This window comes from Vanellus vanellus (assembly GCF_965231255.1).
Source record: "Vanellus vanellus genome assembly, chromosome: 1".
NCBI classification, from domain to species: Eukaryota; Metazoa; Chordata; class Aves; order Charadriiformes; family Charadriidae; genus Vanellus; species Vanellus vanellus.
Genome location: NC_138905.1, coordinates 94,801,686 through 94,826,198, shown reverse-complemented (window position 1 = coordinate 94,826,198; position 24,513 = coordinate 94,801,686). Strand labels below are relative to the sequence as shown.

General features: G+C 42.9%; 3 protein-coding genes across 3 annotated transcripts in view; 1 reads left to right on the top strand and 2 right to left on the bottom strand.

Annotated features, from left to right (window-relative positions):
• Positions 1 to 396, bottom strand: part of NME7 (NME/NM23 family member 7) — a 94,242-nt gene extending 93,846 nt beyond the window's left edge. Inside the window, exon 1 of the mRNA XM_082481450.1 lies at positions 366 to 396. Within this exon, the coding sequence (XP_082337576.1) occupies positions 366 to 368 (3 nt within the window). The 5' untranslated portion in view covers positions 369 to 396. The remainder of the gene's footprint in view (positions 1 to 365) is intronic.
• Positions 397 to 565: 169 nt separating this feature from the next.
• Positions 566 to 9,081, top strand: BLZF1 (basic leucine zipper nuclear factor 1). The gene is made up of 7 exons (XM_082498599.1): positions 566 to 615; positions 2,607 to 2,663; positions 3,734 to 4,173; positions 4,848 to 5,047; positions 6,662 to 6,790; positions 7,375 to 7,594; positions 8,504 to 9,081. The coding sequence occupies exons 2-7, from the start codon at positions 2,645 to 2,647 to the stop codon at positions 8,687 to 8,689; spliced, it is 1,194 nt and encodes a 397-aa protein (XP_082354725.1). The 5' UTR covers positions 566 to 615; positions 2,607 to 2,644; the 3' UTR covers positions 8,690 to 9,081.
• A 1,439-nt stretch (positions 9,082 to 10,520) lies between these two features.
• Positions 10,521 to 24,495, bottom strand: CCDC181 (coiled-coil domain containing 181). The gene is made up of 6 exons (XM_082498598.1): positions 23,383 to 24,495; positions 18,181 to 18,341; positions 16,686 to 17,663; positions 14,160 to 14,306; positions 11,953 to 12,107; positions 10,521 to 11,360 (listed from the first exon to the last, which is right to left on the bottom strand). The coding sequence occupies exons 2-6, from the start codon at positions 18,316 to 18,318 to the stop codon at positions 11,198 to 11,200; spliced, it is 1,581 nt and encodes a 526-aa protein (XP_082354724.1). The 5' UTR covers positions 18,319 to 18,341; positions 23,383 to 24,495; the 3' UTR covers positions 10,521 to 11,197.
• Positions 24,496 to 24,513: the final 18 nt, after the last annotated feature.

Below are 24,513 nucleotides of genomic sequence, written 5' to 3'. Positions count from 1 at the left end.
TCATACAGGGCGGCTCAGACGCGCAAACAGCCTTCCAGTCGGGTATCAACGACACCTAAAGGCGGTTTAAAACTGCCCGCTCACGGCGCCTCGCAGGCTCCCTCAGAAAAGAGCGCGGGGAAGGGCCAGGGCGGCCCTCACCGGCGCCCACCGGGCCGCCCGGGCAGCGGCGGCACCCCCCCACCCCGCTCAATGCCGCCTGCACACCGGCGAGCGCAGCCCCTGAGGGGGAGCCCTGGGCGAGCCCCGCTGCCGCCGTTCTTCCGGCGGCTCGGCACCACCCGCCGGTATGACGGCCACTGACAGCCGCGGCCCCGGCCCCGCTCGTCCCGACCTCTTCCCCCGCTTCCCGCGGCGGCGCTCACCATGGCGATGGCGGCAGCGGCAGACAGCCCGCCTCACCCTGCTGCCGCGAGCGCGACGTGACGCCGCGCCACGTGAAGCCGCACCCTGGCAACCGAAGCCCCGGCCCCGTGCACGGCTCAGCGATTGGGTGAGTGAGAGGGAACATACGTCACCCGGGAGTGCTCCGCCTGCCGCAGGAAGCGGAAGTTGGCGGAGGTGGCGGTTGTGACAATTGCAGGGATTGTGGCAACAGTGCTGCTACGCGCTCCGGTAATGTCCTCGGGGTTCCGCCGTTCCTCCCGCGGGGTGGCTCTGCCCGGCCTGGGGGACGGCCTGGTCTGGCCGGGTTGGGACGGCTGGGGGTTGCTGCTGGCCTGGTGGGTAGCCGGGCCGGAGCTCGAGAGCGGCTGGGGCCGCCCCCCTGGGGCGTCGAGGCGGGCGGGGGAGTTGTTGGTTGTTATCGGTCTGTGTTGGCCGATACTGTCGTGGGGTGAGAAGCTTCGTTTTTAGAGTGGTGGGTAACGCCAGCTCTCGCAGACCGGCACGCCGCGGGGCTGAGGTGAGAGGGGGCACCTCCTCGTCCCGGGTAGCTGAGGCGCGGCGAGGGCTGGGCGGCCGGGGCTGGGTCGGTGGTGGTTTTCGGAGGCCCTCGTGGGTCGTGACTCAGCTGTCTTAATACAGGATTTCCTTGCGTTGTTTGTTATGGGGGGGAAGGGGGGAAGGGGGAAGGTTTATAGGGCACGACGTTACCTGAGAGGTGCAGTGGTTAACGGTTCAACCACTGAAAGATTTTTGCCTATAGAGATGTAATAAAAGGGGGAGGGGAAGGGAGGAGGCAGGGGCTTACACTACAACTTTTCCAGTAGCAGGACAGTAACAGTATTATAATATGAACAGTGAAGGTGCAGCATCATCAGCAGGTAGTCTCACATGAAGCAGATAAGACTAAATGCTCATAATAGGTCTTTTAATAAGAATTCTTGCCTCTTCCTGAGTAGATACATTTTCATCCTCCTTATCATCCTCAAATGAGTAGAGATCCTCAATCAAAAGTGAATGAAAAGTAGTGGTGATTAACACATCATGGTAGCAAACGAGCAAAAACATTAATCCAGCTGTAGAAGCAACAGATAGCAAGATGTTTCTGTAATTGTAGTTTGAGAAAACTCAATGAGGGAAAGTAATTTCTTTTGTCTTCTGGTCATCGCACAAGACAAACCTACGTTCCACAAAACAAATTGTGAATCTAGAAAGCCAGCAGTAGTGTGCTCACTGATACCATTATCTTTTCGGGGCAGAGAGCTGTAGCAGTGGAAGTCAAAAAACTTGTAGTTAAACCTTTTCAGTTAGTGGTATAACAAAAGGAAGCAAGGGCTTTGGGAGATCTCCCTTGATCTCTCCCTGTTGTGGTTTAGGCTGGGCTGGCCACAAAATGAACATGCAGTGAGAACTGAAGGGGGGGGGAGGGGAACCCAAACAGGTATATACTGATCTCAAACTAATGTAGTTAGTGGCAGACCCTGGAAAAGGGAGTTGGGTAGCCTGGAGAGTTGGGATTGGATGGACCTGTGGATAAAAGAGGCAATGATCAGTAGCATTGGTGGGGATAAAATGGCCAGAGTGGCAGTTTGGGCCAAACTGAGGGTAAAGTCTTACTGTTGGCTTCAGCTAAGCATGTGCAGCCACTCAGGGCACTGACTGCTGCTTTGGTGGGTAATCGGCTCTTTCAGAAAAATTTTGCTAGCAACTGGGACTAAAGCAGTTGTGCAACTGTGCAGTTGCCATCATTTCTTCCTTACCTCTTGGTCTGCTTTAAGCACAGTGTAGGATTTCCCTTTCTTGTGGTTCTGTGATGATCTTAGGTTATCTCTGCACGGTCATGGAGTTGTACTCTGGGAGTGTTACAGCGTACTAAAGGGTAAGATGAAGGCTCAATAAAAGAGGGGGGACACCAGAAAGAGAAATTTGAGGAATGGAAACTGGAACTGGATGAGGAGCAAGTGATAGGAGTTGAATTCCAGCTCTTAGTGAAAGAAGAAACAAATGTCAGAAGTTTCACAGGCCTTCTCATTTTAACTCATTGGATCCTGATGTGGTTTTTACCATTTGGTTTGGGGGTTTTTTCTTTGTTTTGGTGTTGTTTTCACTATGCTACAGAACTGGAGTTTAGAGATTGTACTAGAAAATAGGGTAATCCAAGATTAATTGTCACTGTTACCTTGCTAAAGACTTTTTTCCCCCTCCTCTCCTTTCCTCCTCAGACATATGTAGTTAGGAAGAGCTGACTGCTAAAGAGAAAATGACATCTCTAGAAAAAGGTAAGTGGTTCACATGATGTCTAACCAGACTGGATTGAAAGTACTTTTACTTGAATTCTAAAGACCAGAGTTACACTGTGTGCCAGACTCCATTCATTTAAGCTTATTCCTTTTATATAGCTGTTATGAATTAGTTATGTGACTTCGTTATTGCAGTGAAAACCAGAGCTGCCTGGATGGAACAGTTAATTGAATGTGGTTTTCTAATCCAGCTTTGTAACGAAAAACAAGTGTCACTGGTACTGTAATTGGCCCCTATGCTTGTCTGTCAGTCCTCCCCTACTATTTAGAACCTGTTGGTACTGATTCAGCCAACTTTAAAGTAGGGCAATATAATGGTGCTACTACAGCATTTTTGAAATTCATTATGAGGAAAAAGGCAGTATGTGTAACTATGTTCTAAGAAACTTTCTTGTTTTCACCCATTGTGAGAAAACTACTACAATAATATTTCATTCAGCTCAAAACTTAGTGAACTTAAAATGTATTTCAGTAAATGTTATCATGCATATTGGGGAATTCGGAGCAGAAAGCAGCATTACTGGGAATACTGCGATCTATTGGTTAGAAATTAAGCAGAGCTTACTTAAACCTTCACTTGGACAACTATAACACACAGTAGATAGTACTTAAGTCTGCTAAACTTCTTAAGATGTTAGTAGCTAAGTAGCTAATAGCTGCTTTTCATTAAATTCTTGCTTTTAAAATGAGACTGCTCTGATTCTGTCAGCTCCCAAAACCTGATTTTGCTTTCAACCTGTGAGTAACATTGTCAAGAATTTTCTCCATACTAGCTCTTTTTCATGTCTGCATTTAATCTGCAGGAAACTAGGTTTAGTACAATTCAGATCAATGTTTGTGTCTTGTAATATTCGTCTTAATGAGCAACACACACTTGAGTAAGGACTTTTCTAACCTGTGCTTTATAATTGCTGCTGCAAAGGACTATTTTACACATGCAGTGTGCCATTAAAATCTGTAACTCTGACAGAAATTAAGTGAAGAGTTACAATGAGACCATAACAAAATGAAAGGTGCTAAACTTTCCTTCTGCTATTTCTAAATTTTAGCTGATGATGTCTCATCACCCATCCGAGGAGCTGGAGATGGCATGGAAACAGAGCAGACAGCTGAATCGGTGGAAGTAATCACTGGAACCAACACTACAAACCATCACATCCACCACAGCCCACATAAAAAGGCAGTCTCTTCCCTGAGTCCTGGAGTTCTGCAGCTAGGGAAAGTACCTGCTGATAAATCAGTGGAGATTGAAGCTATTCGTATATTAGTCCCCAAAGCAGCTATCACCCATGTTGTTCCAACTAAAAGTGCTAAGGTAGCTAAATCAGCGGGACATAAAGGAGACTCATTCCATCAGTCAGATGGACCCACAGATCCCAAGAAAGAACAGACAGAGCTGAAAAATGCAATTGAAAAGCTAAAGAATTCAGAAAAGCGGTTGTTACAGGATAAAGAAGGTCTCTCTAATCAACTACGAATACAGACAGAGGTAAGAAATGAAAGGGTTTTTCTCTCTCACAGCTGAATTGCTTTGGTGTATATTGACAGCTTGTGAATGCAACAAAAGAGAACTGTTATGACACTCTAGCCTTGAAAGAAACAGTTTCCCTTTTGAACTTATCAGCTAAGATCCAGAGTAGAAGTACTTCTAAGTAATCCGGTGCTGCTTCTCTGACAACAGATAAAAGTATCAAAGGCTTGAAGCCAAGAGAAACACACTGGAGGGATGCAGGGAAATGTACCTTTCATAAGAAAAGGTTTTGCTCCTCAACTCAACCACTAAGTTTAAAATGTCATGCCATAGAAGGGGTGACTATAATTTTCTACATCATGTAATTTGTGGATATCGTGTCTAATCCTTATCTTACTGATTCAGGACTTGAATACTACTGAAAATTTCTTTGTTTCTTGTAGCAGGCTTTATTCTTCTTTGGCCTCTGTTAGAATTTAAACAAGGATGTGTTTAACATGCATTAGTCTCAAATGTTTATGCTCAGTGGAGTGGATTGTGAGGATTAACATACTCTGCATTGGATTTGTCCCATTCTGGAAAGAGAAAGGCAATTTATTGTTAGCAATTTGCAATAACTTGCACTGCATTCTGGAAGTAGGAGGTGTTTCATTCTATATTGGTAATTACAAGACATTCTGGTCTAATTCTAGGTGAATCGGGAGCTGAAGAAATTGCTTGTTGCTTCTGTTGGGGATGATCTGCAGTATCACTTTGAACGGATGGCTCGTGAGAAGAATCAGCTAATCCTAGAAAATGAAGTCCTGGGCCGGAATCTGTCTCAATTGTCTGAACAATTAGAGCGCATGTCTATACAGTGTGATGTGTGGCGAAGCAAATTCCTGGCAAGCAGGTATTCCCTCTTACAGAACTGTTAAAACAGCATTCTCCTTCAGTCTTTTATTACACATGCCCATTGCAATGCCTGGCAATGTGCTTATATAAGTGGAGGACAGCCACACAGCTATACTGACATCCAATATGAAATTTGATTATACAGAAAGGGTACAAAGAAACTAAGGTCCTTGTAAATCTGAATAGTTCTGCTTTAAACCTCCTAAAATCTTAACTACAGTTCTTATCAACATAGCAAGAGAAGTTCTTAATTTTGATAGACTGTGTGCAGTTTAGTTTAAAATGTCTTCCAGGACAGCTGTCTTGACTTGTCTTAAAGGTAATTAGTTGATTTTCATCCCCACCTCCCAAGTATGAGGCAATCATCAATGTGTGAGGAAGTTGATTTGGTTAAGAACTCTGCTTACAATGTGTCAGGGGTCTACTGGGAAGGGCAGCTCAGTATGGAAGAAAGAGTAGGGGCACCTTTTCATTAAACACTGATTGTGTTACTGCTAAGAACTCCACTGTTACTTCTGTAACCATAAAATAATGGGTAGCAAACGTCAGCTGGCCTGAATGTCAGAATCTCATTTGACAATGGATTAGACTTTTAACTGGCTAGGTGTAATTGTCTTACCAGATATGTAAATAGTGTTATAGGATTTTTTAGTCTTTCACTCTACTTGGAGATAACTAAATTTTAATTATGGTGCTTAACACATATTACAAAAAGGCCTTAACTGCTTGAAGGAAATGGTAATAGAATACTGTGTCCTCCCTTTAATTTGCTGGTCTTAAAAAGTTTCAGCATATTGAGTGAATATAAATACTTGTAATAGTCCTAGCTAAGTAAGTGTTACTATCCAAATTTAACTTGTTTCTCTAGCATTAATAGGAGTTCTGAGACCAGGGATGCAAGTCCCTTCTAGGAACCAAAGTGTGGTGATGGGCTTAGAGTAACACCCTTCGATATTGTAACATTCTGGTTTGTTGAGATCTCAGGTTTCTAACTGGTTGTTGTTTAAAGGTAATTCCATTTTTTTTGCATTTGCAGTATCGCAGGCATTTGAAATACCTTTCTGAGGGGTCTGTGCCAAGTCTCATGGCATAGCAAAATATGACAACAGTTGTCTCATTTGTAGCTCTTAAATGCTCTTATCTGGCACATATAACATCTAGTTATTGCCCCTGAGAAAGGCAAAGAGGTGAATGAATGCATTCTGTAGCCATAGCTGTCATCTTTAGAGATGAGTATGAAAAGACATGATTACAGCATACTTGTGAGAACTGTGTTAGTCAAACAAAACATATTTAGCTTTATCTGTCAGGATACTTGTCCACCATGTTTATGTACTCCAGGTGTTTTAAAGCATCTGTTACTAGATTTGTATTAAGTGACATAAGATTGTTTAAACTCAGCAAGTCTTGCACTTGTGTTGGCTGCAGTTGAACAGAAATTGCTCTTAATGCATGTCCTTTGTAATAAGGTTGATATAGGCCCTGCATGGGGGAGAGGGGTGAGAACAGCAGCTTAATACTTCATTTTAGCTGACAAATTATGGTCTGTAGTAGAATAAAGGTGACTTTCAAACTGCTCACTCGCTCTACTAATTGGAGATTTCTTTTGCAGGGTTATGGCCGATGAGCTAACCAATACCAGAGCAATTCTTCAGCGTCAAACCAGGGATGCACAAAGTGCAATCCAGGACTTGCTGAATGAACGTGATCAGTTCCGTCAAGAGATGATCGATACACAGAAGTATGATTTTTCTAATCCAGACTGCCTTTATTTCTGTCAGTTTAATCTGGGCCAGTGAAGAATCAAATAACTTTCCCTATTCCAGTGATATTCAGCAAAAACCAATTATGCTGATTGATAGCATGGTCACTTTTCAGTCTCAGAGCTGAAAAAGCCAAAGTAGCATTTATTCTTTCTTCATCATTCCCTGGAGGAGTGAGGTGTTAGGGGTCATATACTGGGGAACTGGTATCCCTCATATCCTCAGACTTTCTCTATTTAATCATCTACTGTCTTGACTTCATGTCTTCTCTGTCTCCTTCTAAAACACAGATTCTTCTACCTGTGTTGGCTTTTTAATGCTTACCCTTCCACATGTAGAATTATTTTTACCAGTATTAAAATACTGTGATGGTGAGGCCTTGCCTAGGAGAATAGCCTGTTTGCCTCCTTGTTTTTAAACACTTTAACTTCCTTTTTTGTTTAAGATTTGGCTTGTGCAGTGAGTCTTCAGAAGAGATGATTCTTCTGAAGTATGCTGTGTGCTGATAGTATAGAATACAAAAAGCACTATTATTGCACTTTTTTTTCCCCTTTCTGCACAGGCTGCTGGAGGAGCTGATGGTTTCTCTTCAGTGGGGGAGACAACAGACATACTATCCTAGTGCCCAACCTTACACTACAACAGAGCTAGCAGCTGTGAATTGTAAGCTAGCCAAAGCTGTAAGCTCGCATCTTCTTGGAAATGTTGGCACTAATAGTCCAAAAAAGACTTCAACAGCTGTGGAGTTCTGCAACACCCCTGCTGAGAAAATGGCTGAAATGGTGAGAATTCTTCATACATCTCAGTCTGTCAGCACAGTCTTCTTTCCAGAAAGAAATGCCTTGCTTTGTGTTAACTACTTAATATCTTGGCTTTTTAAAAAGCTATAGGCAGAGGAGGCATGCTGAATAGAGTGGTCTGTTTCCCTCATATAAAAAAAAAAAAAAAAAAAAAACCAAAAGAAAACCCCACACACACAAAAAAACCCACTTAAAAACACACAAAAAAACCCCAACCAAAACTGGAAGAATAAGAACAACATAAATAATATGATAATACATACTATTTCCTTCTCTGTCCCTAGCACCACAGATAACTGAGTCAAAATTTGTTTAGAATTAGTGTGTCAGGAGGAAGCCAATTGAAAATACTTAGTTGAGTTTAAAAACAAGTGGGAGAAGAGACCTAGTTCAGGTAGGAATAAGTCTTGACACTTCAGCAGTAGTTTCTGTTGCCCTAAAAATCAGTTCTGTTGAAAGTGGGTGGAAACAGAGAGAAGCTGTATGATTATCTTGCAATATAAGGTTCCACTGCAGAAAGCTTGATGTTTAATTACCAAACTAGACTAACAGTTTATCCTGGAAGCAATTGAGTAATAGTTGAGCAGCAGGAGGCTCATCGTGTCTAGTTATCTGTGTTGTTCTTGCCTGGTTTTTGGTTAACTCTGTTAAAGATTACTTTTATTATTCTCAATAAAATCATACCTTGGATTTCTGATGGACATTACTAATTTATAAACAGTATTTAATGCCTCTCTGTTGAGGGTCTGGGTAGATGGATTTTTAGTTTTCAACTGGAAAAAAAATTGAAAAAAAACTTGCTTTTGAGCAGAAATCCTTTGTAGCTGTTAGAAGGATAAACCCCATTAAACTTAATAGATATATTTTCATTCTCAACCTTTACATCCTTAGGTGCTACGTGTACTGGATCCAGCTGCACGTACAGAAACATCAACAGAAGTTTCTTTTTCTGAGACTTCTCCATCTTCCTTCCTTTCCACAAAGAAGAATATTGGAAGGTTTCACCCATATACAAGATATGAAGATGTAACTTTCAATTGTTGCAATCGCTGTCAAGGAGAGCTGATAGTCCTTTAAAAGCACTGCCAATGCAACTGCACGTGCACTCTTTCTGAAGAATTACACTAGTTGATGTTCAACGGGCTTCCCTTTTTCCTGTTTCCTTCCATGATGGCTGGGTTTAACATTGGAAATGATACAGTTTCTGCTTCTGTACCCCTTGAAGTTGTGGACTGACAGGTTTTCCTTAGCCTCTGGGATACTTCTACTACTTTTCAGCCTGGAATGTCACTTCTTTTCTTCTACAAAGGCAAGACCAAAAATGTTATGCTGGTCCAATTTGTAGACCATAGAGATATCCTTGACTACTTAAGGTTTACAGTCTTGTTTGCAAATCTCAGTAAATTTCTCTTTAGAGGGAGACAAAAGCATAACTATACAAAAGTAAATAAAGTGCTAATAGGTTATGTTAAAAAAAAAAAAAAAAAGGCAATGGAAAATGGTCCGCTCCATGCTTTTTTTTTTTTTTTTTTTTTTAAATCTTAGCCAAGGTGATGAACTGTCCCCAAGTCTATGTTCAGCCTTTTAAATTTAATTATAAAAAGGAATATGTGCAATGATTCTTCATAGCTGTAAGTTCTGAAAGTAAGAGCATATGCAGTGTTGGAGCCCTCCTGGCAAGGAGGGGAAAGAGCTTGAATGAGCTCTAGCTAGAATATATAAATAATAACTGGTTTTAAATGGATTCTGGAAAACTGTATGGGGTGCAATGCGTGTGTTTCCTTAAAGCCAAAATATTGGCTTTTCCATCTAGTTCAGCTTCTAGAGTGAAGCTGTTGCATAGCTGGTCCTCAGCAAAGACACACTGATATACTGCCTCACCCAAGGTCTTCCTGGGTGTTAGAGGAAGCTGAAGATAAGCACTAAGTTTGCACAGGTACTGGTGAAAAAATATATTTTTTTTACTTGTATGGTTTTATAATCTTGATGCATGTTAAAAGAGAAATTCTGGCAGATAATCTGCTAAATCCAAAGAAGCTCATTTAAGTTGCAAATGTGAAGAGGAAAGGTAGGAGGATGCAGATATGCATTTTAATTTCTTAGTTTTGCTCCCAAATTTATGGTATGTAGCTGTCTAGTTTGGAGAAAGGGTTTCTGAAATGGTTGCTTTTACCCATTTTCCTTTGAATCTCATACCATGATCAGAATATGTAAGTTATAAGTTTTTGCTGTTGCTGGCCATGCTTTGGTTTGCATGAAGAAAACTACAATAAACTTTCTCTGCTTGCTTTCAAGTTGCAATTTTGGATTTAATACAGCTGTATTGTTTTCTCTGCAGTATAAAAGGAACTATGTCACATTGAACTGTAAAACCCTTCACTCTACTAGTCTGAGGTAATGAACTAAGAACAGCTGCTTTTGTAGCTTACTACAATTGGGGAGATAAGTTTGCTAAACTTCACGCTTCCCCCTGCATTTGCTTGCTAGACACAAAAGCAATTCTTGCCCTTGCTGTCAGGGGAAGGTACAGGAAGGAGGAAGGCACTGTTACTCATGTTTCTCATTAGCGTGTGAAATTGAAATTTTCATTTCACACCCATGCCCCTTATCTATGCTGCCAAAGCTGCAACACAGCACCCTCCAGTCAAACAGCAGTACTCTCTCAGTATGCCTGTAAGAAAAATACCAATGGCAAATGGGCTTTGCATCTACTCCACTTCCTTCTGTTACAGTACTTCCAGAAAACACTTTGAATGTGGAAGAATGTAAGAAAAATGCCAGATCATTGTCAAAGCTGTTGGACACACAGCTGGACCGAAAGATCCTCATCTTCTACTGACTATGATTTCATGAGTGACCTCAGCATCTTCTATGACAGTTCAAAATTTAGCTAGGTAAGGTGATGTAGTTTATTATAATCAATTTAGCAAACATGGATGTGTACACAAGGAATCCAGCTTCCTTGATATTGATGAAGGTCATAATTCACACAACACTTTAATTTCAGGGAATAGAAGACTACTGAATATGACTCACAAAAACAGGTTTCAAAAACTATTGCACGTTCACATATGTGTTAGCCACCTTCCCTGAACTAAAATAAAATAGTCCTCTGGTCTAGCCAGAATTCACAGCTGGTCAATAGTCAAGTGCTACAATAAACAGCATTTTCCAACAATGCGACACCTTGTACAGTCTTCATCACAAGCAGCAGCAAACAGCAATATTAATCCAGTAAAATTTCAACATTTTACATAATAGCCTGCATCCAGGAATTCACGGTGGGGTTGAGTATGAAGTGCCTTTTAAAGACAGGAACTGTATATTTGCCACCCTCACATATAGATCTCACGCTCATTTAGATTTGGTCAAACCAAGAAGATCCCTGAGTTATACATAAAAGCAGGCTTTTCAACAAAATTACAAATAAATAGATAGTAAAATAATTGTCAGTGAAGGGAACTGTTAAACTTGCTTGAAAGCTTTAAAAACACCACCAAAAAGTCAGTAGCTCTAAAGAACAAAAGCTCACGCCATAAAAATTAAGAGGCTTGCCACCAAGAACCCTGTGGTTACATCGAACTTTCAACTGTAATGGTCTGTGAAGCGAAAGGATTTAGGCTCTGAATTAATGCAATGGATGTTCTGCATCTGTTTCGCTCTTCTGGCTTCTAATCTAAGCTGCCTTGCTCTCTCTTTAGCAGCTAGTTCTTCTGCTCGCTTTTCTTCTCTCTTTCTTTTCAGCCATCTGTGGAGACAGAAACGGGACTTAGAAGTACTGACATTTGCAACTGAAAGTTTTACTTCATTGATTCAAAGGAGACTTGCCCCCATTCAGCTAGAGTCACTTGGTCCCATAGGATAAAGTTACGCTGGGCCAGTCTAAAAGCCTGCTACTCCTAAACACGGGAGGCACCACTTTTCCATGCCAATTCTCCTGCTTCTGCACTCCCCTTTACCTCCCCCCTTCTGTTGAGCCAATTCAACTCATGGAGTCAGGTTGAATCCATTTTATTGGATTAACTTTCTGCTTGTTTAATGAACTGAACCAACCAGAACAGGCAAAAAGGTCTAGGGGAGAAGGATCTCCCTTTTTCAGCAGAAGCAATTCACTATTTCAGCTCAAGTTCTGGCAAGTAATTTCATAACAGTGAACAATCGACATCAAGGAATGGATGTATTTTTGCTAGGGTGCAAGTTTATGAGGGCATATTCATGCAAAAGAAACCCCTCACCAATAAGGACTTCAGCAGTAAAGATGTACCATAAAATAACTACAGTCTTAAGCCAATAGACTACGAATTTTTCAAATATGATTCTCCAGGAATGACCCTACTCACTCTTTAAAGGCTCTGTTGCATTCTTCTGTTCTTGGAAAAAAGGCAATTCCCTCAGCTTGGCGTCTCAAAATTTCGATCTGTTTTTCTTTCATGTGTTCTTGGTGCTTTTTTTTAAGCCATAATTTGAAGGCTTCTTCTGGATTCCTGTTCCTCTCCTATTAAAAAAAAAAAAAGACATATATACACAAGGATTATCATTAAATGACCTTTATATTAATCATGTTACAGTAATTTTTTGAACTCTGCTGATATCTACCATCCATGAAACATACCTCATAAGCAAACTAGAGCATATGCTAATCTGGCATGGAATATATACATGAGCGAGCATTCGAAGGGCTACGTTTTAAAAAATACTGAATTTAGCTTTTCAAGCTCATTGCTGCAAGGCAGAGGAACTTTAGGACAGAGCATCTGAATCTTCAGGTTTTGGTCAGGTCATGTGCACTCACTGCTTGCCAACAAGTTCTGATGGTAAGGAATACATTTCAAACGGTTTTCTGGCTGCTTGTTCCCTGCAGGGTTCAATCAAGTCATACTCCTGATAAAAAGGAGCATCGTTGTATCTCCTGTGATTTTATAACTATTAAGTTCATATACGCAGCTTCTACAGTGCAGGCCACCCTGCCAAGCAGAACAATCCTAAACATGCAAGTCAATCTAGCTCTTCACTAAAACCAATGTAACAAAAATATTTCATAGAAACATAGAATCATAGAATTGTCTATGTTGAAAGGGACCTTGAAGATCATCAAGTCCAACCATTAACCTAATACTGCCAAAACCACCACTAAACCATGTTCCTAAGCACCACGTCTACCTGTCCTTCTAATACCTTCAGGAGTGGCAACTCCACCACTTCCCTGGGCAGCCTATTCCAATGCTTAACAACCCTTTCTGTGAAGAACTTTTTCCTAATACCAAATCTAAACCTCCCCTGTCATAACTCGAGGCCATTTCCTCTTGTCCTATCGCTTGTTACTAGTGAGAAGAGGTTGACCCCCACCTCTCTTCAACCTCCTTTCAGGTAGTTGTAGAGTGTGATAAGGTCTCCCCTCAGCCTCCTTTTCTCCAGACTAAACAACTCCAGTTCCCTCAGCCACTCCTCAGAAGACTTGTGCTCCAGACCCCTCACCAGCTTCAATGCCATTCTCTGGACACAGTCCAGATTCTCAATGTCTTTTTTGTAGTGAGGGGCCCAAAACTGAACACAGTACTCGAGGTGGGGCCTCACCAGTGCTGAGTACAGGGGAATGATCACTTCCCTAGTCCTACTCATCACACTATTCCTGATACAGGCCAGGATGCTATTGGCCTTCTTGGCCACCCGGGCACTCTGCCAGCTCATGTTCAGCCGCCTGTCAACAAACACCCTAGGTCTTTTTCCACTGAGCAGCTTTTCAGCCATTCCTCCCCAAGCCTGTAGCGCTGCATGGGGTCATTGTGACCCAGGTGCAGGAGCCGGCACTTGGCCTTGTTGAACCTCATACCATTGGCCTCGGGCCCATCAATCCAACCTGTCCAGATCTCTCTGTAGAACCACCCTACCCTCAAGCAGATCAATACTACCGCCTACCTTAGTGTTCTATAACTCTAAATTTTCATATGCTTAGTGTCCTGGTTTCAGCTGAGATAGAGTTCATTCTCTTTCTAGTGGTTGCTATGTTTTCAGACTTGGTAAGAAAGGCATGTCAATAATGCATATTGTTTTAGTTGTCTATACTAGTCACAGATTTTTTTCAGCTTCCCACAGAAGCTGAGAAAGAGCCTAGACAGGACAATAGAATGGCCAATGGAATATTCTGTACCACAGACATCATGCTCTGTGGCCAGTGATGTGGGGGGTGGAATCCGCAATCTCTGCTTGGGTTGGGCTGGGCAACCAATTCACTGGGTGGTGAGAGTGACTTGTGTCTTGCATATTCTTTTACCATTATTATTGTTCTTGTTATTTTCCTTTTCCATTATTGTTCTATTAAACTGTTTTATCTCAACCCATGATGGTTTTTTTCCCCTTTCCCACCCCTCTTCACCTTTCTCCCTCTTCTCCCTACCCTTCCAAGGGTAAAGCAGAGGTGAGCGAGAGGCTGGGGTGTTGGTGGCTGGGGTTAAACCAAGACCCTTAGTTAAAAACACAGGCTTAGATTTTGGTTTTCCTGTTTAACAAGAGCGCTATAGATCCCAGTCCTACATTAGGGATATCTTACTTTGCTGTTCAAGTCTTCTAGCTCCTTTGCACGACGAATTCGCTTTTCTTCTTGCACTTGTTCTTTCTTCTTCTGTAGCCAAGCTTTAAAAACCATCTCATTCTCTCTTCTCTTCTGTTCTTCTTGTTCCCTTTTCTTTTCTTCTTCCTTGAATGGAATTAAGAGTGAAGAAAGGTAGTTTTTAAGAGAATCCCATTAACCTGTAAAGGCCTTCATTGTCACAATAGACAATAAATAAGCCATCTGAGCTACATGAGAGAGACACAAAAATGCTGCTGAAACAGGAACACTCAAAAACTGCATCATAGTTGATACTACTTTTAAGAAGAAAAAAGTTTGACCGCTTCTGCAGTTCAGGTTACATTCAGATACTTTCAGTCTAACCCTTTCTGTGATTACCTCCATTTTCATGATACAACTCAACTCACAGATATTTCAACAGCAACAGGTGAAGATTTTTAAAATTAAGCCTGCCCAATAGTTCTGATTGGCTTAAAATCAGATTAAACCGATGCATTCTAAAAATTAATGAAACTCTCAGGCTTGTTGGACCACTAAACCCTAAAGGATATTTAACTACCTATGGACTGCAGGCACTACCTTATAAATAAAGATTTTTTTCTGGACATAAAGTTGTAATGCATTTACTTAAGCGTATTAACAGCTTAACACTTTTTTCAAGTTTACAAAATGATTTTTACAAAATTGAAAAAACTTTTTTGCAATTATTAATCGCATTTTAGCTAATGACAAGTACCTACAAAGAGGAGAAAGGCCTCAAACAATAGTTCAGAAAGCTGATGAGGACATTTTACCAAGTTTTGATTCTCTTTGACACAAAAGCTACAATCCCCACTCATTTCAAAACTCAGAGAAATCTATTCTTCTTGCAAATTGATGGTGTCACCCCCACTTCCATACAACTTTCAGACTACTCTCCAAATTTACAATTTGTAACTTACTGAAATGAAAGAAACCCACCCAAATGAAGCAAATGGATTCCAGTAATGTCAAGAAATGTTTCATGCCTGTGAAATCTATCACAGAATGGAAGAACTCCATTCAAGAATGAAGAAATAAGGTAATACATTCTTACCTTTTCATATGTCAGCCAACAGAGGAAGAGATTTAGCACACACTGTTAGGAAAATAACCTTCCTTACCTCCACCACACTACCTTTTACTTTAAATAGGCAGAGTATGGTGTCAAGAGATCTAGTCTTGTGTGTAAAAAGAAAACACATCAGTAACTCTTCACATTTCATACCCCTGGTTACTGAGCTAAGCCTCAGCAAACTTTTCAAATAAAGCAGGCTAGATCTATTTCTATGGGGAGAAAGCAACTTTGAATCTACTTAGCCAGCTTACTTAGAACATCATGGCACAGAAAAATGGTAGATGCTTCCATGCTGTTTTTATAGAGCAACGTACATTTTGCAATTGTATCATCATAATGCAAAGTGAAGAAAAACATCTAAATTTTTTAAATCTTTGTTGAAGATTTCTGAAGTTCCTGTTACAGCTGTCAGAGGCTGACTCTTTATTATTTTTTTTTCTGAATAAAAAGCTGAGAAAGAATTAAAAGTTTTGTTTTTCCAAGTAAGACATAAGGTACTAATTTGATTTTCTAAACCAGATTTTTTTTTTCTTTTAAATTACTACCCTTTATGATACCAGAAGAATAGCCTCAGTACTGGCAATATTTTCTTATTTTTGTCCTCTGTTTAGCACCTAGGTAGAACGAAATCAGAAGGAAAAGTAGTATCCACTGACAGAAAAAAGGGAAAATAACCTACTTTGCAACACACTCATTGAGAAAACACCCATGCAAGAGAAAACACCCATGCAAAATCTTTACAGGAAAAGAGTATCCAGTTATATTATCAGTCAACACGACTTCACCTGCATGCATCTTATGCAAGCAAGAAGGCATGCCACTTTTGAAGTCAGCTATATCTTCCATACATGTTAAACACATTCCGGTTTGTTCATAGTTCTCACAGTCATTCTCCTGTGTAATCTTATTTTATGACTGAAAACTCTCTGATATGATAACTGCCTATTACATACTTTATGAGCACCCAAATGTGCACCTGCATTACTGTGGTTAATGTTAACTTCCTGCATTGCAGTGTAATCTATGGAGATGCGAAACCACGTGCTACATTCCACTAAACAGTGGGCCTGTAATGGAACCTGGGTAGAAAGGGAGTCAATAAGCAAAAGCAGGAACTATAATATAGCAGAAGGAGGCCTATTTATGATGGATACATTAAATAAATACTTGATTTCTCCTGTAAGCAAGGCATGATCCTATGCCACTCTGTGGGGTTTTTTTCTTTTAAGGAAATGAGTTTTAAGAGATTCTCTACAAACTCCAGAGGCTAATAATAATAATAATAATAATAATAATAATGCTGCCTCTTTTATCATGCAAAAATGGAGTAAATGTCCTGAACATGTGGTCTCTGTGAAGCAGAGGAACTGGATGGTCACTGTGATCTACTGTTGTCTCTATATTTTTACCTCTTTCCTCAGTTTTTCTTTCCTTTGTTCTAACTGCTTCCGCAATTCTTTTTGCCTGGGAGAAAGACAGTAAGTGGAGCTTCTCACAGGTGCATTTGCAGACTGTGCTCTCTGCGGAGTCTTCCGTCTTCCCAGACCTCTTGCAGCACTGATAGCAGAATTTGGACGACGCTTAGGGTTAGATGGAGGTTTAGGGAAATACACACACTCTTCTCCACCAGGAGAAAAAGAATGTGCTCCTGGTCTTACTGGAGGTACTTCCTTCATTCCAGAGACAGTGCCAAAAGGACCGTAATGTGAAGATTTTGGAGACATATGTTGAGTTTCAATGTCAGTAAAAGAAACACTTATAGGGGGCAAAAAGCCCTGGCTTTCAATATCACGTAAACTTAGGAGTTCAAACTTCCCATCTTTTTCCACTAGGATTTTACCATCGTTCTTTTCCTCACCCTTGCCAGCACGTGGTGAAAGTGATGTGCTTTCCTGTCCTGTTTCATTAGAAATGTGCAACCGAGATAGCCTGTTTGAAACATCATCTCCTCTTGCAAGGTCAGTTTTACAAACTTCAGCATCTTCTAGAGGAGGAACTTCAAGATCCACCAACTTATCCTTAAATTTTAATTTCCGTTCTCTGTTCTGATCCACAGGAGCCTGATTCTCCAGAAGTTTGTTAGCTTCTTCAATCTTTTCTAAGATGTAACGCTTTATTTCTTCATCCTCTTCCTCATCCAGTTCCTGCTGGTTTTCCAGCTTGGATTCCTGGATAGAGCTTTCACTATCAGTATCAGACACATGGTCCCCCTGTTTAACATCAGGCCTGGATTCCAAACTCTCTTCATTGGAGGGTCTCACTTTTGCATCTACATCTGCCTCTGAAAGCTGATCAGGATTTTCTTCCATTTCCTCATTGTCTTCCTCAAAATTGCCCGCAACTTTAACAACTTCTGCTTCAATATCCTCTTCATTTTTTTCAAGATTCTAAAAAAAATTAAAATAAACTAGTCTATTCTCCCAACAAAGAACAGTATCAGAGAAAGAGAAAAGAAATAGTGAGAAGAGCAGTACTAACTACCCTAATTGTAAACCAGGCTGTCAAATAGTGCATGTCATAACTAATTGCTTTTTTTGGCATTAATGGGTTCTCCATGTTCACATCTACACAAAGTTTAACTAACCATGGCTTGCACCAGCAATCAGTGACAGCATAAAAACAGAACAATGTGTGTTGCACAGACATTTAAAGGAACCCAGAAGTACTTTTGAAACAAACATATTATTTTCAATGAACACTAAATTTTCTGTTTTAAAAAAATTATAACCAAACTAACCAGTACACTGAATTATTTTTCACTGTAATTCCAATTAACTTTCCTTGTTAAAATTCAGTGAATATACCTACACATTTCAAACCATATCAAACTTTGTGCTTGTGATTCCAAATATTACTCAATTTTGACTTCTAAATAAGACAACTAGCATTTAATTTAACAAATACCTCTCCTTCACCAGGGTTTTCTTTTTCATCTTCATTAATTAGCCATTCAAGGTCTTTTTCAAAGTCATCCTCATATTCTCCACTTTCTGTTAAATCACCCATATCTGCTGGATCTCCTTGGTCTTCCTTTTCGCTCATTTTTGTGATGTGTTAGAACAATACTATAAAGAGGAGAGGAAAAAAATCATTTTAAAACTCTAGTGACACACAAATATAGAACAGCGATATCTCTTATGGCACCCACATCAAGCTTGTGAGCAGTATCAATACAACCACGTTAGACAGTGCCACAGCACCTCAGAACTAAGGATCACTAATAGTTCATAAATATGAAATGTTTTGGCATTTCCAGCTCCAACTACTATGGGAAGAATTTGAGTGAAAGCAAACCAAGGTGACTTAATCAATGTCTTGCAGTGGGTCTCTGACAGAGATAATACTAGAACTCATGATCTCTTTAAGTGTTAGTCCCATCCTTTAACAAAGAAATCATTGGTTTATGTTTATTAGAAGTACATATATCAGCTTTCATTTCTCCCAGGTGTTTTACATTGTTGTTTTATATCTGCCTGGCCCACTTTTCTTCAAAGAAATCTTAACTTGTTTAAAGTTACAATACAAAGATGTGGGATGCACAAGTCCTAAAAGGTCCATGCCATGGCTTACAGTAGATCAAATTACCAAAAAGCTTCCTATAATGACATTTTCAAATGAGAAGACATTCATTGGACTCTTGAGAGGAACCTTCTCCTAGAGTGACTGAGCATTTACACGTAGCTAGCTTTCAAACCCCGTATCACCTCCACTAGTATTAAAGGTAAAGAAAGTCACACAGACACCAACTGAGACTGCTGGGAAAAGGATCCAGTTCTGGTTTGAATTTCTGAGGAGGACAACAATGGGAAATACTCAGTAGCCACTGAGGCTGGATATAGTCATATTCAAAACAAAACTGAAGATGAGCCACTATAAGGATTGAATCTTTTGAACTATCTCTGGACTGCATAGCACACAGGTGCCAACAGCTCTTGAAGGACCACTTAAATGCCAGTGCTCAGGGGTCCAGGCTGACTGCCTGCACCTGTCAGCTCAGCTCACTCAATTGAAGGCATCTGTCTCCACCTGAAGACACAAAAGGGTTAAAGACATGTGGAGAGACACACCAGCCTAGACAACTGATTCTGTTCTTTTTACAACTTTAGTCACTTGTCATTCCTTCCCTAATTTGTTTATTACCATTTACAAAAGCAACATAAAAGAAGGAAATGTTGATTATTCAAAAGTTCCTATTCTCTTTGTACCATCTGCTACAGGCTGGAAAGTGTCACTTGTGTCTCTCTAGTAGGATAAATCTGCGTCATTTACAACATACTAAAAGAACTCAATGTGAGTATTAGCATATGGCAACACAATACTGGATGTAAGTTAGCTCTGACCCTGGATGGCCCTGGAACAGCAAGACAGTACTTGCTGTGTGACCATCCTGCCCTTCCAGAAAAGAACTGTTGCACCCAGACTTCCCAATCTGTCTAAGCATTTTGTCACGCATTTTGTAAAAACAGAAGATACTGCTTAAATTCCTTCAAACTTTTTTGTTGTTACTTTGAGGTTACTTTGCTCTAGTAGATATTCAGCACAAAAGAACTATTTCTCTTTAACTTCACCGTTATCTTAAGTGGATGCAAAAGCTACAAAGCTGAATTGTGCCTTTAACAAAACACATTCACATCAGCCTGTGACACTCAACACAAATATTGAAAACTGTTCAATTTACTTAGGATATGTATAATAAAGGGGAGCAGCATAAAAATCAGCCTCTTCTGTTGTAACATAAAGTAGTCATGGCTGAAGAGACAATCTCAGCTTAATGACCTTGTTTTGGAAAACCCTGAGTCAGCTCCTATTGTATTTAGGGTCTTATGAAGTAAAGATCAAAGTGCTTCAGCTTTAATAGGGAGCAAAAATATTCAGAAAATATCAAGTCTTTTCACCTGCTTCTAGTCAGAGAGAGAGCGAGCGAGTGTGTGCGTGTGTGTGTGTGTGTGTCTGCCTGAATCGTTGTGCAATGTTTAGCAGCACCTCTGCAGGGCTATATTGAGGCACAGGTTAGGCACAGTTACCACACCAGGAGGGGCACATTCATGATGGACTTTGGTTATTTTGCCCCTTCGTACCAAAATACACACACACAGGTTCAGAAGCCCGAACCCAGCACGGTAGCGGTGGGGGCCGCCCAGCCCGGCGGCGGGCCTTCGGCGCAGCCCAGCAGGCCCAGCACCACCCCGGCTCCGCATTTCAAGGCGGGCAGACCGGCGAACGGCACCCCGCCTGCCAGCGGCCCGGCCGACGCTGCCTCACCGCCATTACTACCCACACCCGCCATACCGGGCCGTAACGAATCCGGGTCGGCCGCCCGCAGCCCGGCGGCAGCCTCCCGCGAAGGCCCCGCCCCGGGCCCAGCCGGCAGGTGCGGCCGCCGCTCGCCTCACCGCCACTACCAGCTCCCCGCGGGAGCCGGCCCCCGCCTGCCTCGGACACCCCGCTCACCGCGGCCCCGCCGGGTCCCGCCGCTCCCCCTCCCCCGGCCCGGGGGCACGAGGTGTCACCGCCGCCGCCGCCCGCCGGTGCGCCCGGCTGCGTTGCCATGGCAGCAGCGGGGGCCAGCCCCACTCCCCGCTCACCTACCTGCAGCGACGGTCACCTCCGACGGTGGCCACCGAGGACCAAACTCCTTCCCCCCTCGCCCGCACTCTCTTCCCTGCCCTCCTCCGTTGCCATGGATACAGGCCTCCGCGCAGCGCCCCCCTCCCACCCCCCCACCCCCGCGGGCTTTGTCCCCCATTTTGAGGTCTGAGGGCCCGTTAGGAGAAGGCGCTTTCTTTTCCCCTTTGCCTTACAGAATCTCACCTAATGCTGGGAAATTAAAGCGAAGCAGAACACGGTGTGGGGGGGGAGGGGGTTTGACAGCCGGTAAGCACCCAGGAGAGGGGCAGCAGCGTTCCCCTGGGCCAGTTTGGGCACCTGTTTGATGCTGTTTAAAGTACGCACTTGCCTGGGAGCGGCCTGAGCGCCGTCAGCCCTTGTGTTGTATTATTCGTGCTGGGGCTGGTGGTGAGCAATGTGACCAGACCCAAAAAGCTAGCGGTGTCAAAATTCGAGCTTTTGTTGGTGAAGGCGGCGGTGGCATCTCTGATGGGGTGCTCCTCCCCGTTAATGGCACATCACTCCCAGAACTTGGAAATGGGAGAACAGGAGGGGGGAAAAAAAAAGCCACCAAAACCCACTCTAAATAAATCCACTTCTGGAAGAAAAAAAAAAAAAAAAACAAAACCAAAACCCACCAAGATGAAGGGCCGCAGGCTGCAAGCAGCCCTCCGCACTGGAGCTGAAGCAGCTCCCCCATGGCCACGCAGGGCTGGAGGACATGGCGGAGCCAGGATGTATAGCTTGAACTCATGTTGGTCTTTTCTCGGGGTCAGGGATGTTGCTTCCCCAGCACACCACGTTTTTGGGGGGGTGGCCCTCCTCAGCCCTCCCACCAGCACGTGGGGCTGGGGCATGGCAGCCCAGGAAGGAGGGAGCCCTCCCTGCTGGCAGCAGCGACATGGCGCCCATCGTACCGTCCCCACACACAGTCGTGGCTCCCAGTTTTGAATACACCGGCCCAGCAACATGAAGCATGACAGTCAACAAATGCGCCGGAAGGCCACACACCTCAGAGGGGGGCACGGCCCCTGCACTAAAAGGTTAATGTTAATGACAGAAAATACGGGCAGAAAACAGCCATGAATAAATTTAGCCACAGCGTTGGTAACTCTCAAAGTAATGCGGGTAGAGTTACCCTTCCTCTCAAAGTAAAGCAGGGCAGAAAGCTAAACCCCTTCAAGGTGGGGTTCAGGAGATGTCTGAAGGCAGCTGTCATCACAGGCCACACATCACAGGAGGAGGTTGGACTCCACGATCTCGGGGTTTCTGCTTAATCCTATACCATGCAGCCAGAAAGAGAAACAGGGTTTGACATTGGTTTTGGCGGGTTGGAAGGGCTCCCTGATATTCACCTGAGATAACACTTAGCTACTACATGCTTGGCAACGGTTCCAGCTGTTCCTGGAAAAACGTCAGCCAGCAACCTCACCCAGGGTCATGCAGTTATCTCGTGCTTGAAGATAATATGCCGAACTTCTGATTTTCCACATTTCACAGACAAGCTCATAGCAGACTAAAACAAAGAGAGCTGGGCACAGGATCAAAGCTTTATGCTCTGCTTTTATCTTGCAAGTCAGTGCCACCCCTTTCATTCACAAGAGATGCTTTATTCGACTAATTACAAATCCATGTGATTGTATGACAAGGATTAGACCCCATTGCTGGAAGATTGACCTGTGATGCTTGATAATGATAATGTAATGATATCTTAAGGTCAATCTAAATCCATGCATAAATTCATTAACCCATATGTCATTAAATTTAGGTTTTTAGATGTTCCCGTCTGTGGGGGAGCTACAGAACATGGTCATGAAAAAAACACAATGGAAACACAGGCCAAACAGTGCAGAGCTCAAAGGACAGGCCCTGACATGTCGGTTGCTATTTTCTATGTCACTAATGCATCAGACACAGTGTCTAGGGAACACTGATTTATGCAGAACGAGTATGTTTGACAGAGAAAGGCTGCGTAACACCTCCAGAGCAATGTTAAACAAGCACCTTAACACCTTTTGTATGTTGCGTAGGAAACAGTTAAAACTGTCAAGAGTTGCTAGGAATGGGGTCCACAGCTCCCAGTCACCTGCCCCTTCCGTAACCAAAGTCGCTCTTTCCTTCCCAATACTTGGCTACAATCACACCGATAGAGAAGAAAACGTAATCACTTCCATGCAGAGCCCTTCCCTTTCCCCGAGAGCACTGCCCAAGCAGCCAGTGGTTTCACACATGCACAGAGCTACAGCATGGTTGAGAGTAACCCCCACCATGCCTTGGTGGGCTGTCACAACCAGTACTAGCCCATGGGGACAGCAGCGGGTGCTGCCCTGAAGCAGCAGCCTCTGGCAGCTCTTACTATTCCTCACCTCTTGGACAGAATAAGCCCAGCACCTAGCCTCTCCCCCTAACAGTGATCCTAAAGACCAGGAACTGTGCTACATCTTACCAGCATCATAGCAAGCCCAGTGCAGGATACACAGATTTGATGGTAACACTCACCTCCAGCAGCTCCTGGCATCAACTGGAACAAAGGAACAGCCACAGCATCCCAGGGAGACGCCCCAGCCGTGCGTAGTATCTATCTCATCTCCATCAAACCGCACCTTGCGCTGATTCACAAATGCAGGAATTCAGCTCCTTGACAGGAGCTGTGTGTCCCTTTTCAGTGCTCTCTCAGCTGTACAGTGTGGCAGGATGCGATGGGAGGAGCAAGGAGGATTGCCATGGTTCACGTGGACCTGCTTCACTCACAGGCAAGAGCAGGCTCAGGATTCTTGTCACAGCACCTTTCACCAGCACCAGAGATGCAAAACGCTTGAATCCACATTAAAGGGTAATGCTATACCAGTATGAGCTACTAGTTACCTTCTTGCCCTATGCAAGCAGATTTTAAACGCCCCACACTGTGAAGCTCATCCCCGCACAGCTGATTCCTGTATTCACTCAGAGAAGGCAGATGAATGAAGTTCAGGGTGCCTGACAGTCCTATCACTCCTACCTCAGCAGTAAAGCTCTCAATGCAACACTTGTAAGAACAGTTTTTCCTGGACCTCCTTTTGCCCCCAGACCACCTATTTTCTCTTGGTTTTGGCATTATGCGAGGTGTTTTTTGGGTTACTACCCACACTGAATTACACCAAACTGGCAGCAGATATTCAGAGAGCACCTTCCCCTTGAGCCCAGACTGTACTATCGCTTCCAGAAGCACAAGACAGGGAGAGCTTTCCAAGGCAGTCAAGTGCAGGTGTGCCAGGAGGGGGAAGTTCACAGCATTTCTTCCTTAAGGCCTCAATTTTGTAATTAGGTCAATGTAAATGCATGGTAAACCTGCACCTGCTTTCCCTCACAGTCCCCCTCAGTAAGACTGATGCTTCCAGGACCAGCGAGTAAGTAATTTTCTCCCTCACTGGACCAGTCCGCAGTGGAACTATAGAGTGAGTGGCATTTCTGAACTGCTCAGCAATTAAGGTTCCTCACTGCAAGACCCAAGACACTTGCACAGAGTTCTGCAAACCTACACAACACGGTCAACAGTTATCATCCTTAAGACTTCATTCTTTTTGCATAGTTTGTCCTGCATTTCCACCTCTCCTCACCCCCCACCCCTTGTGACAAAGATGCTCAGAACAA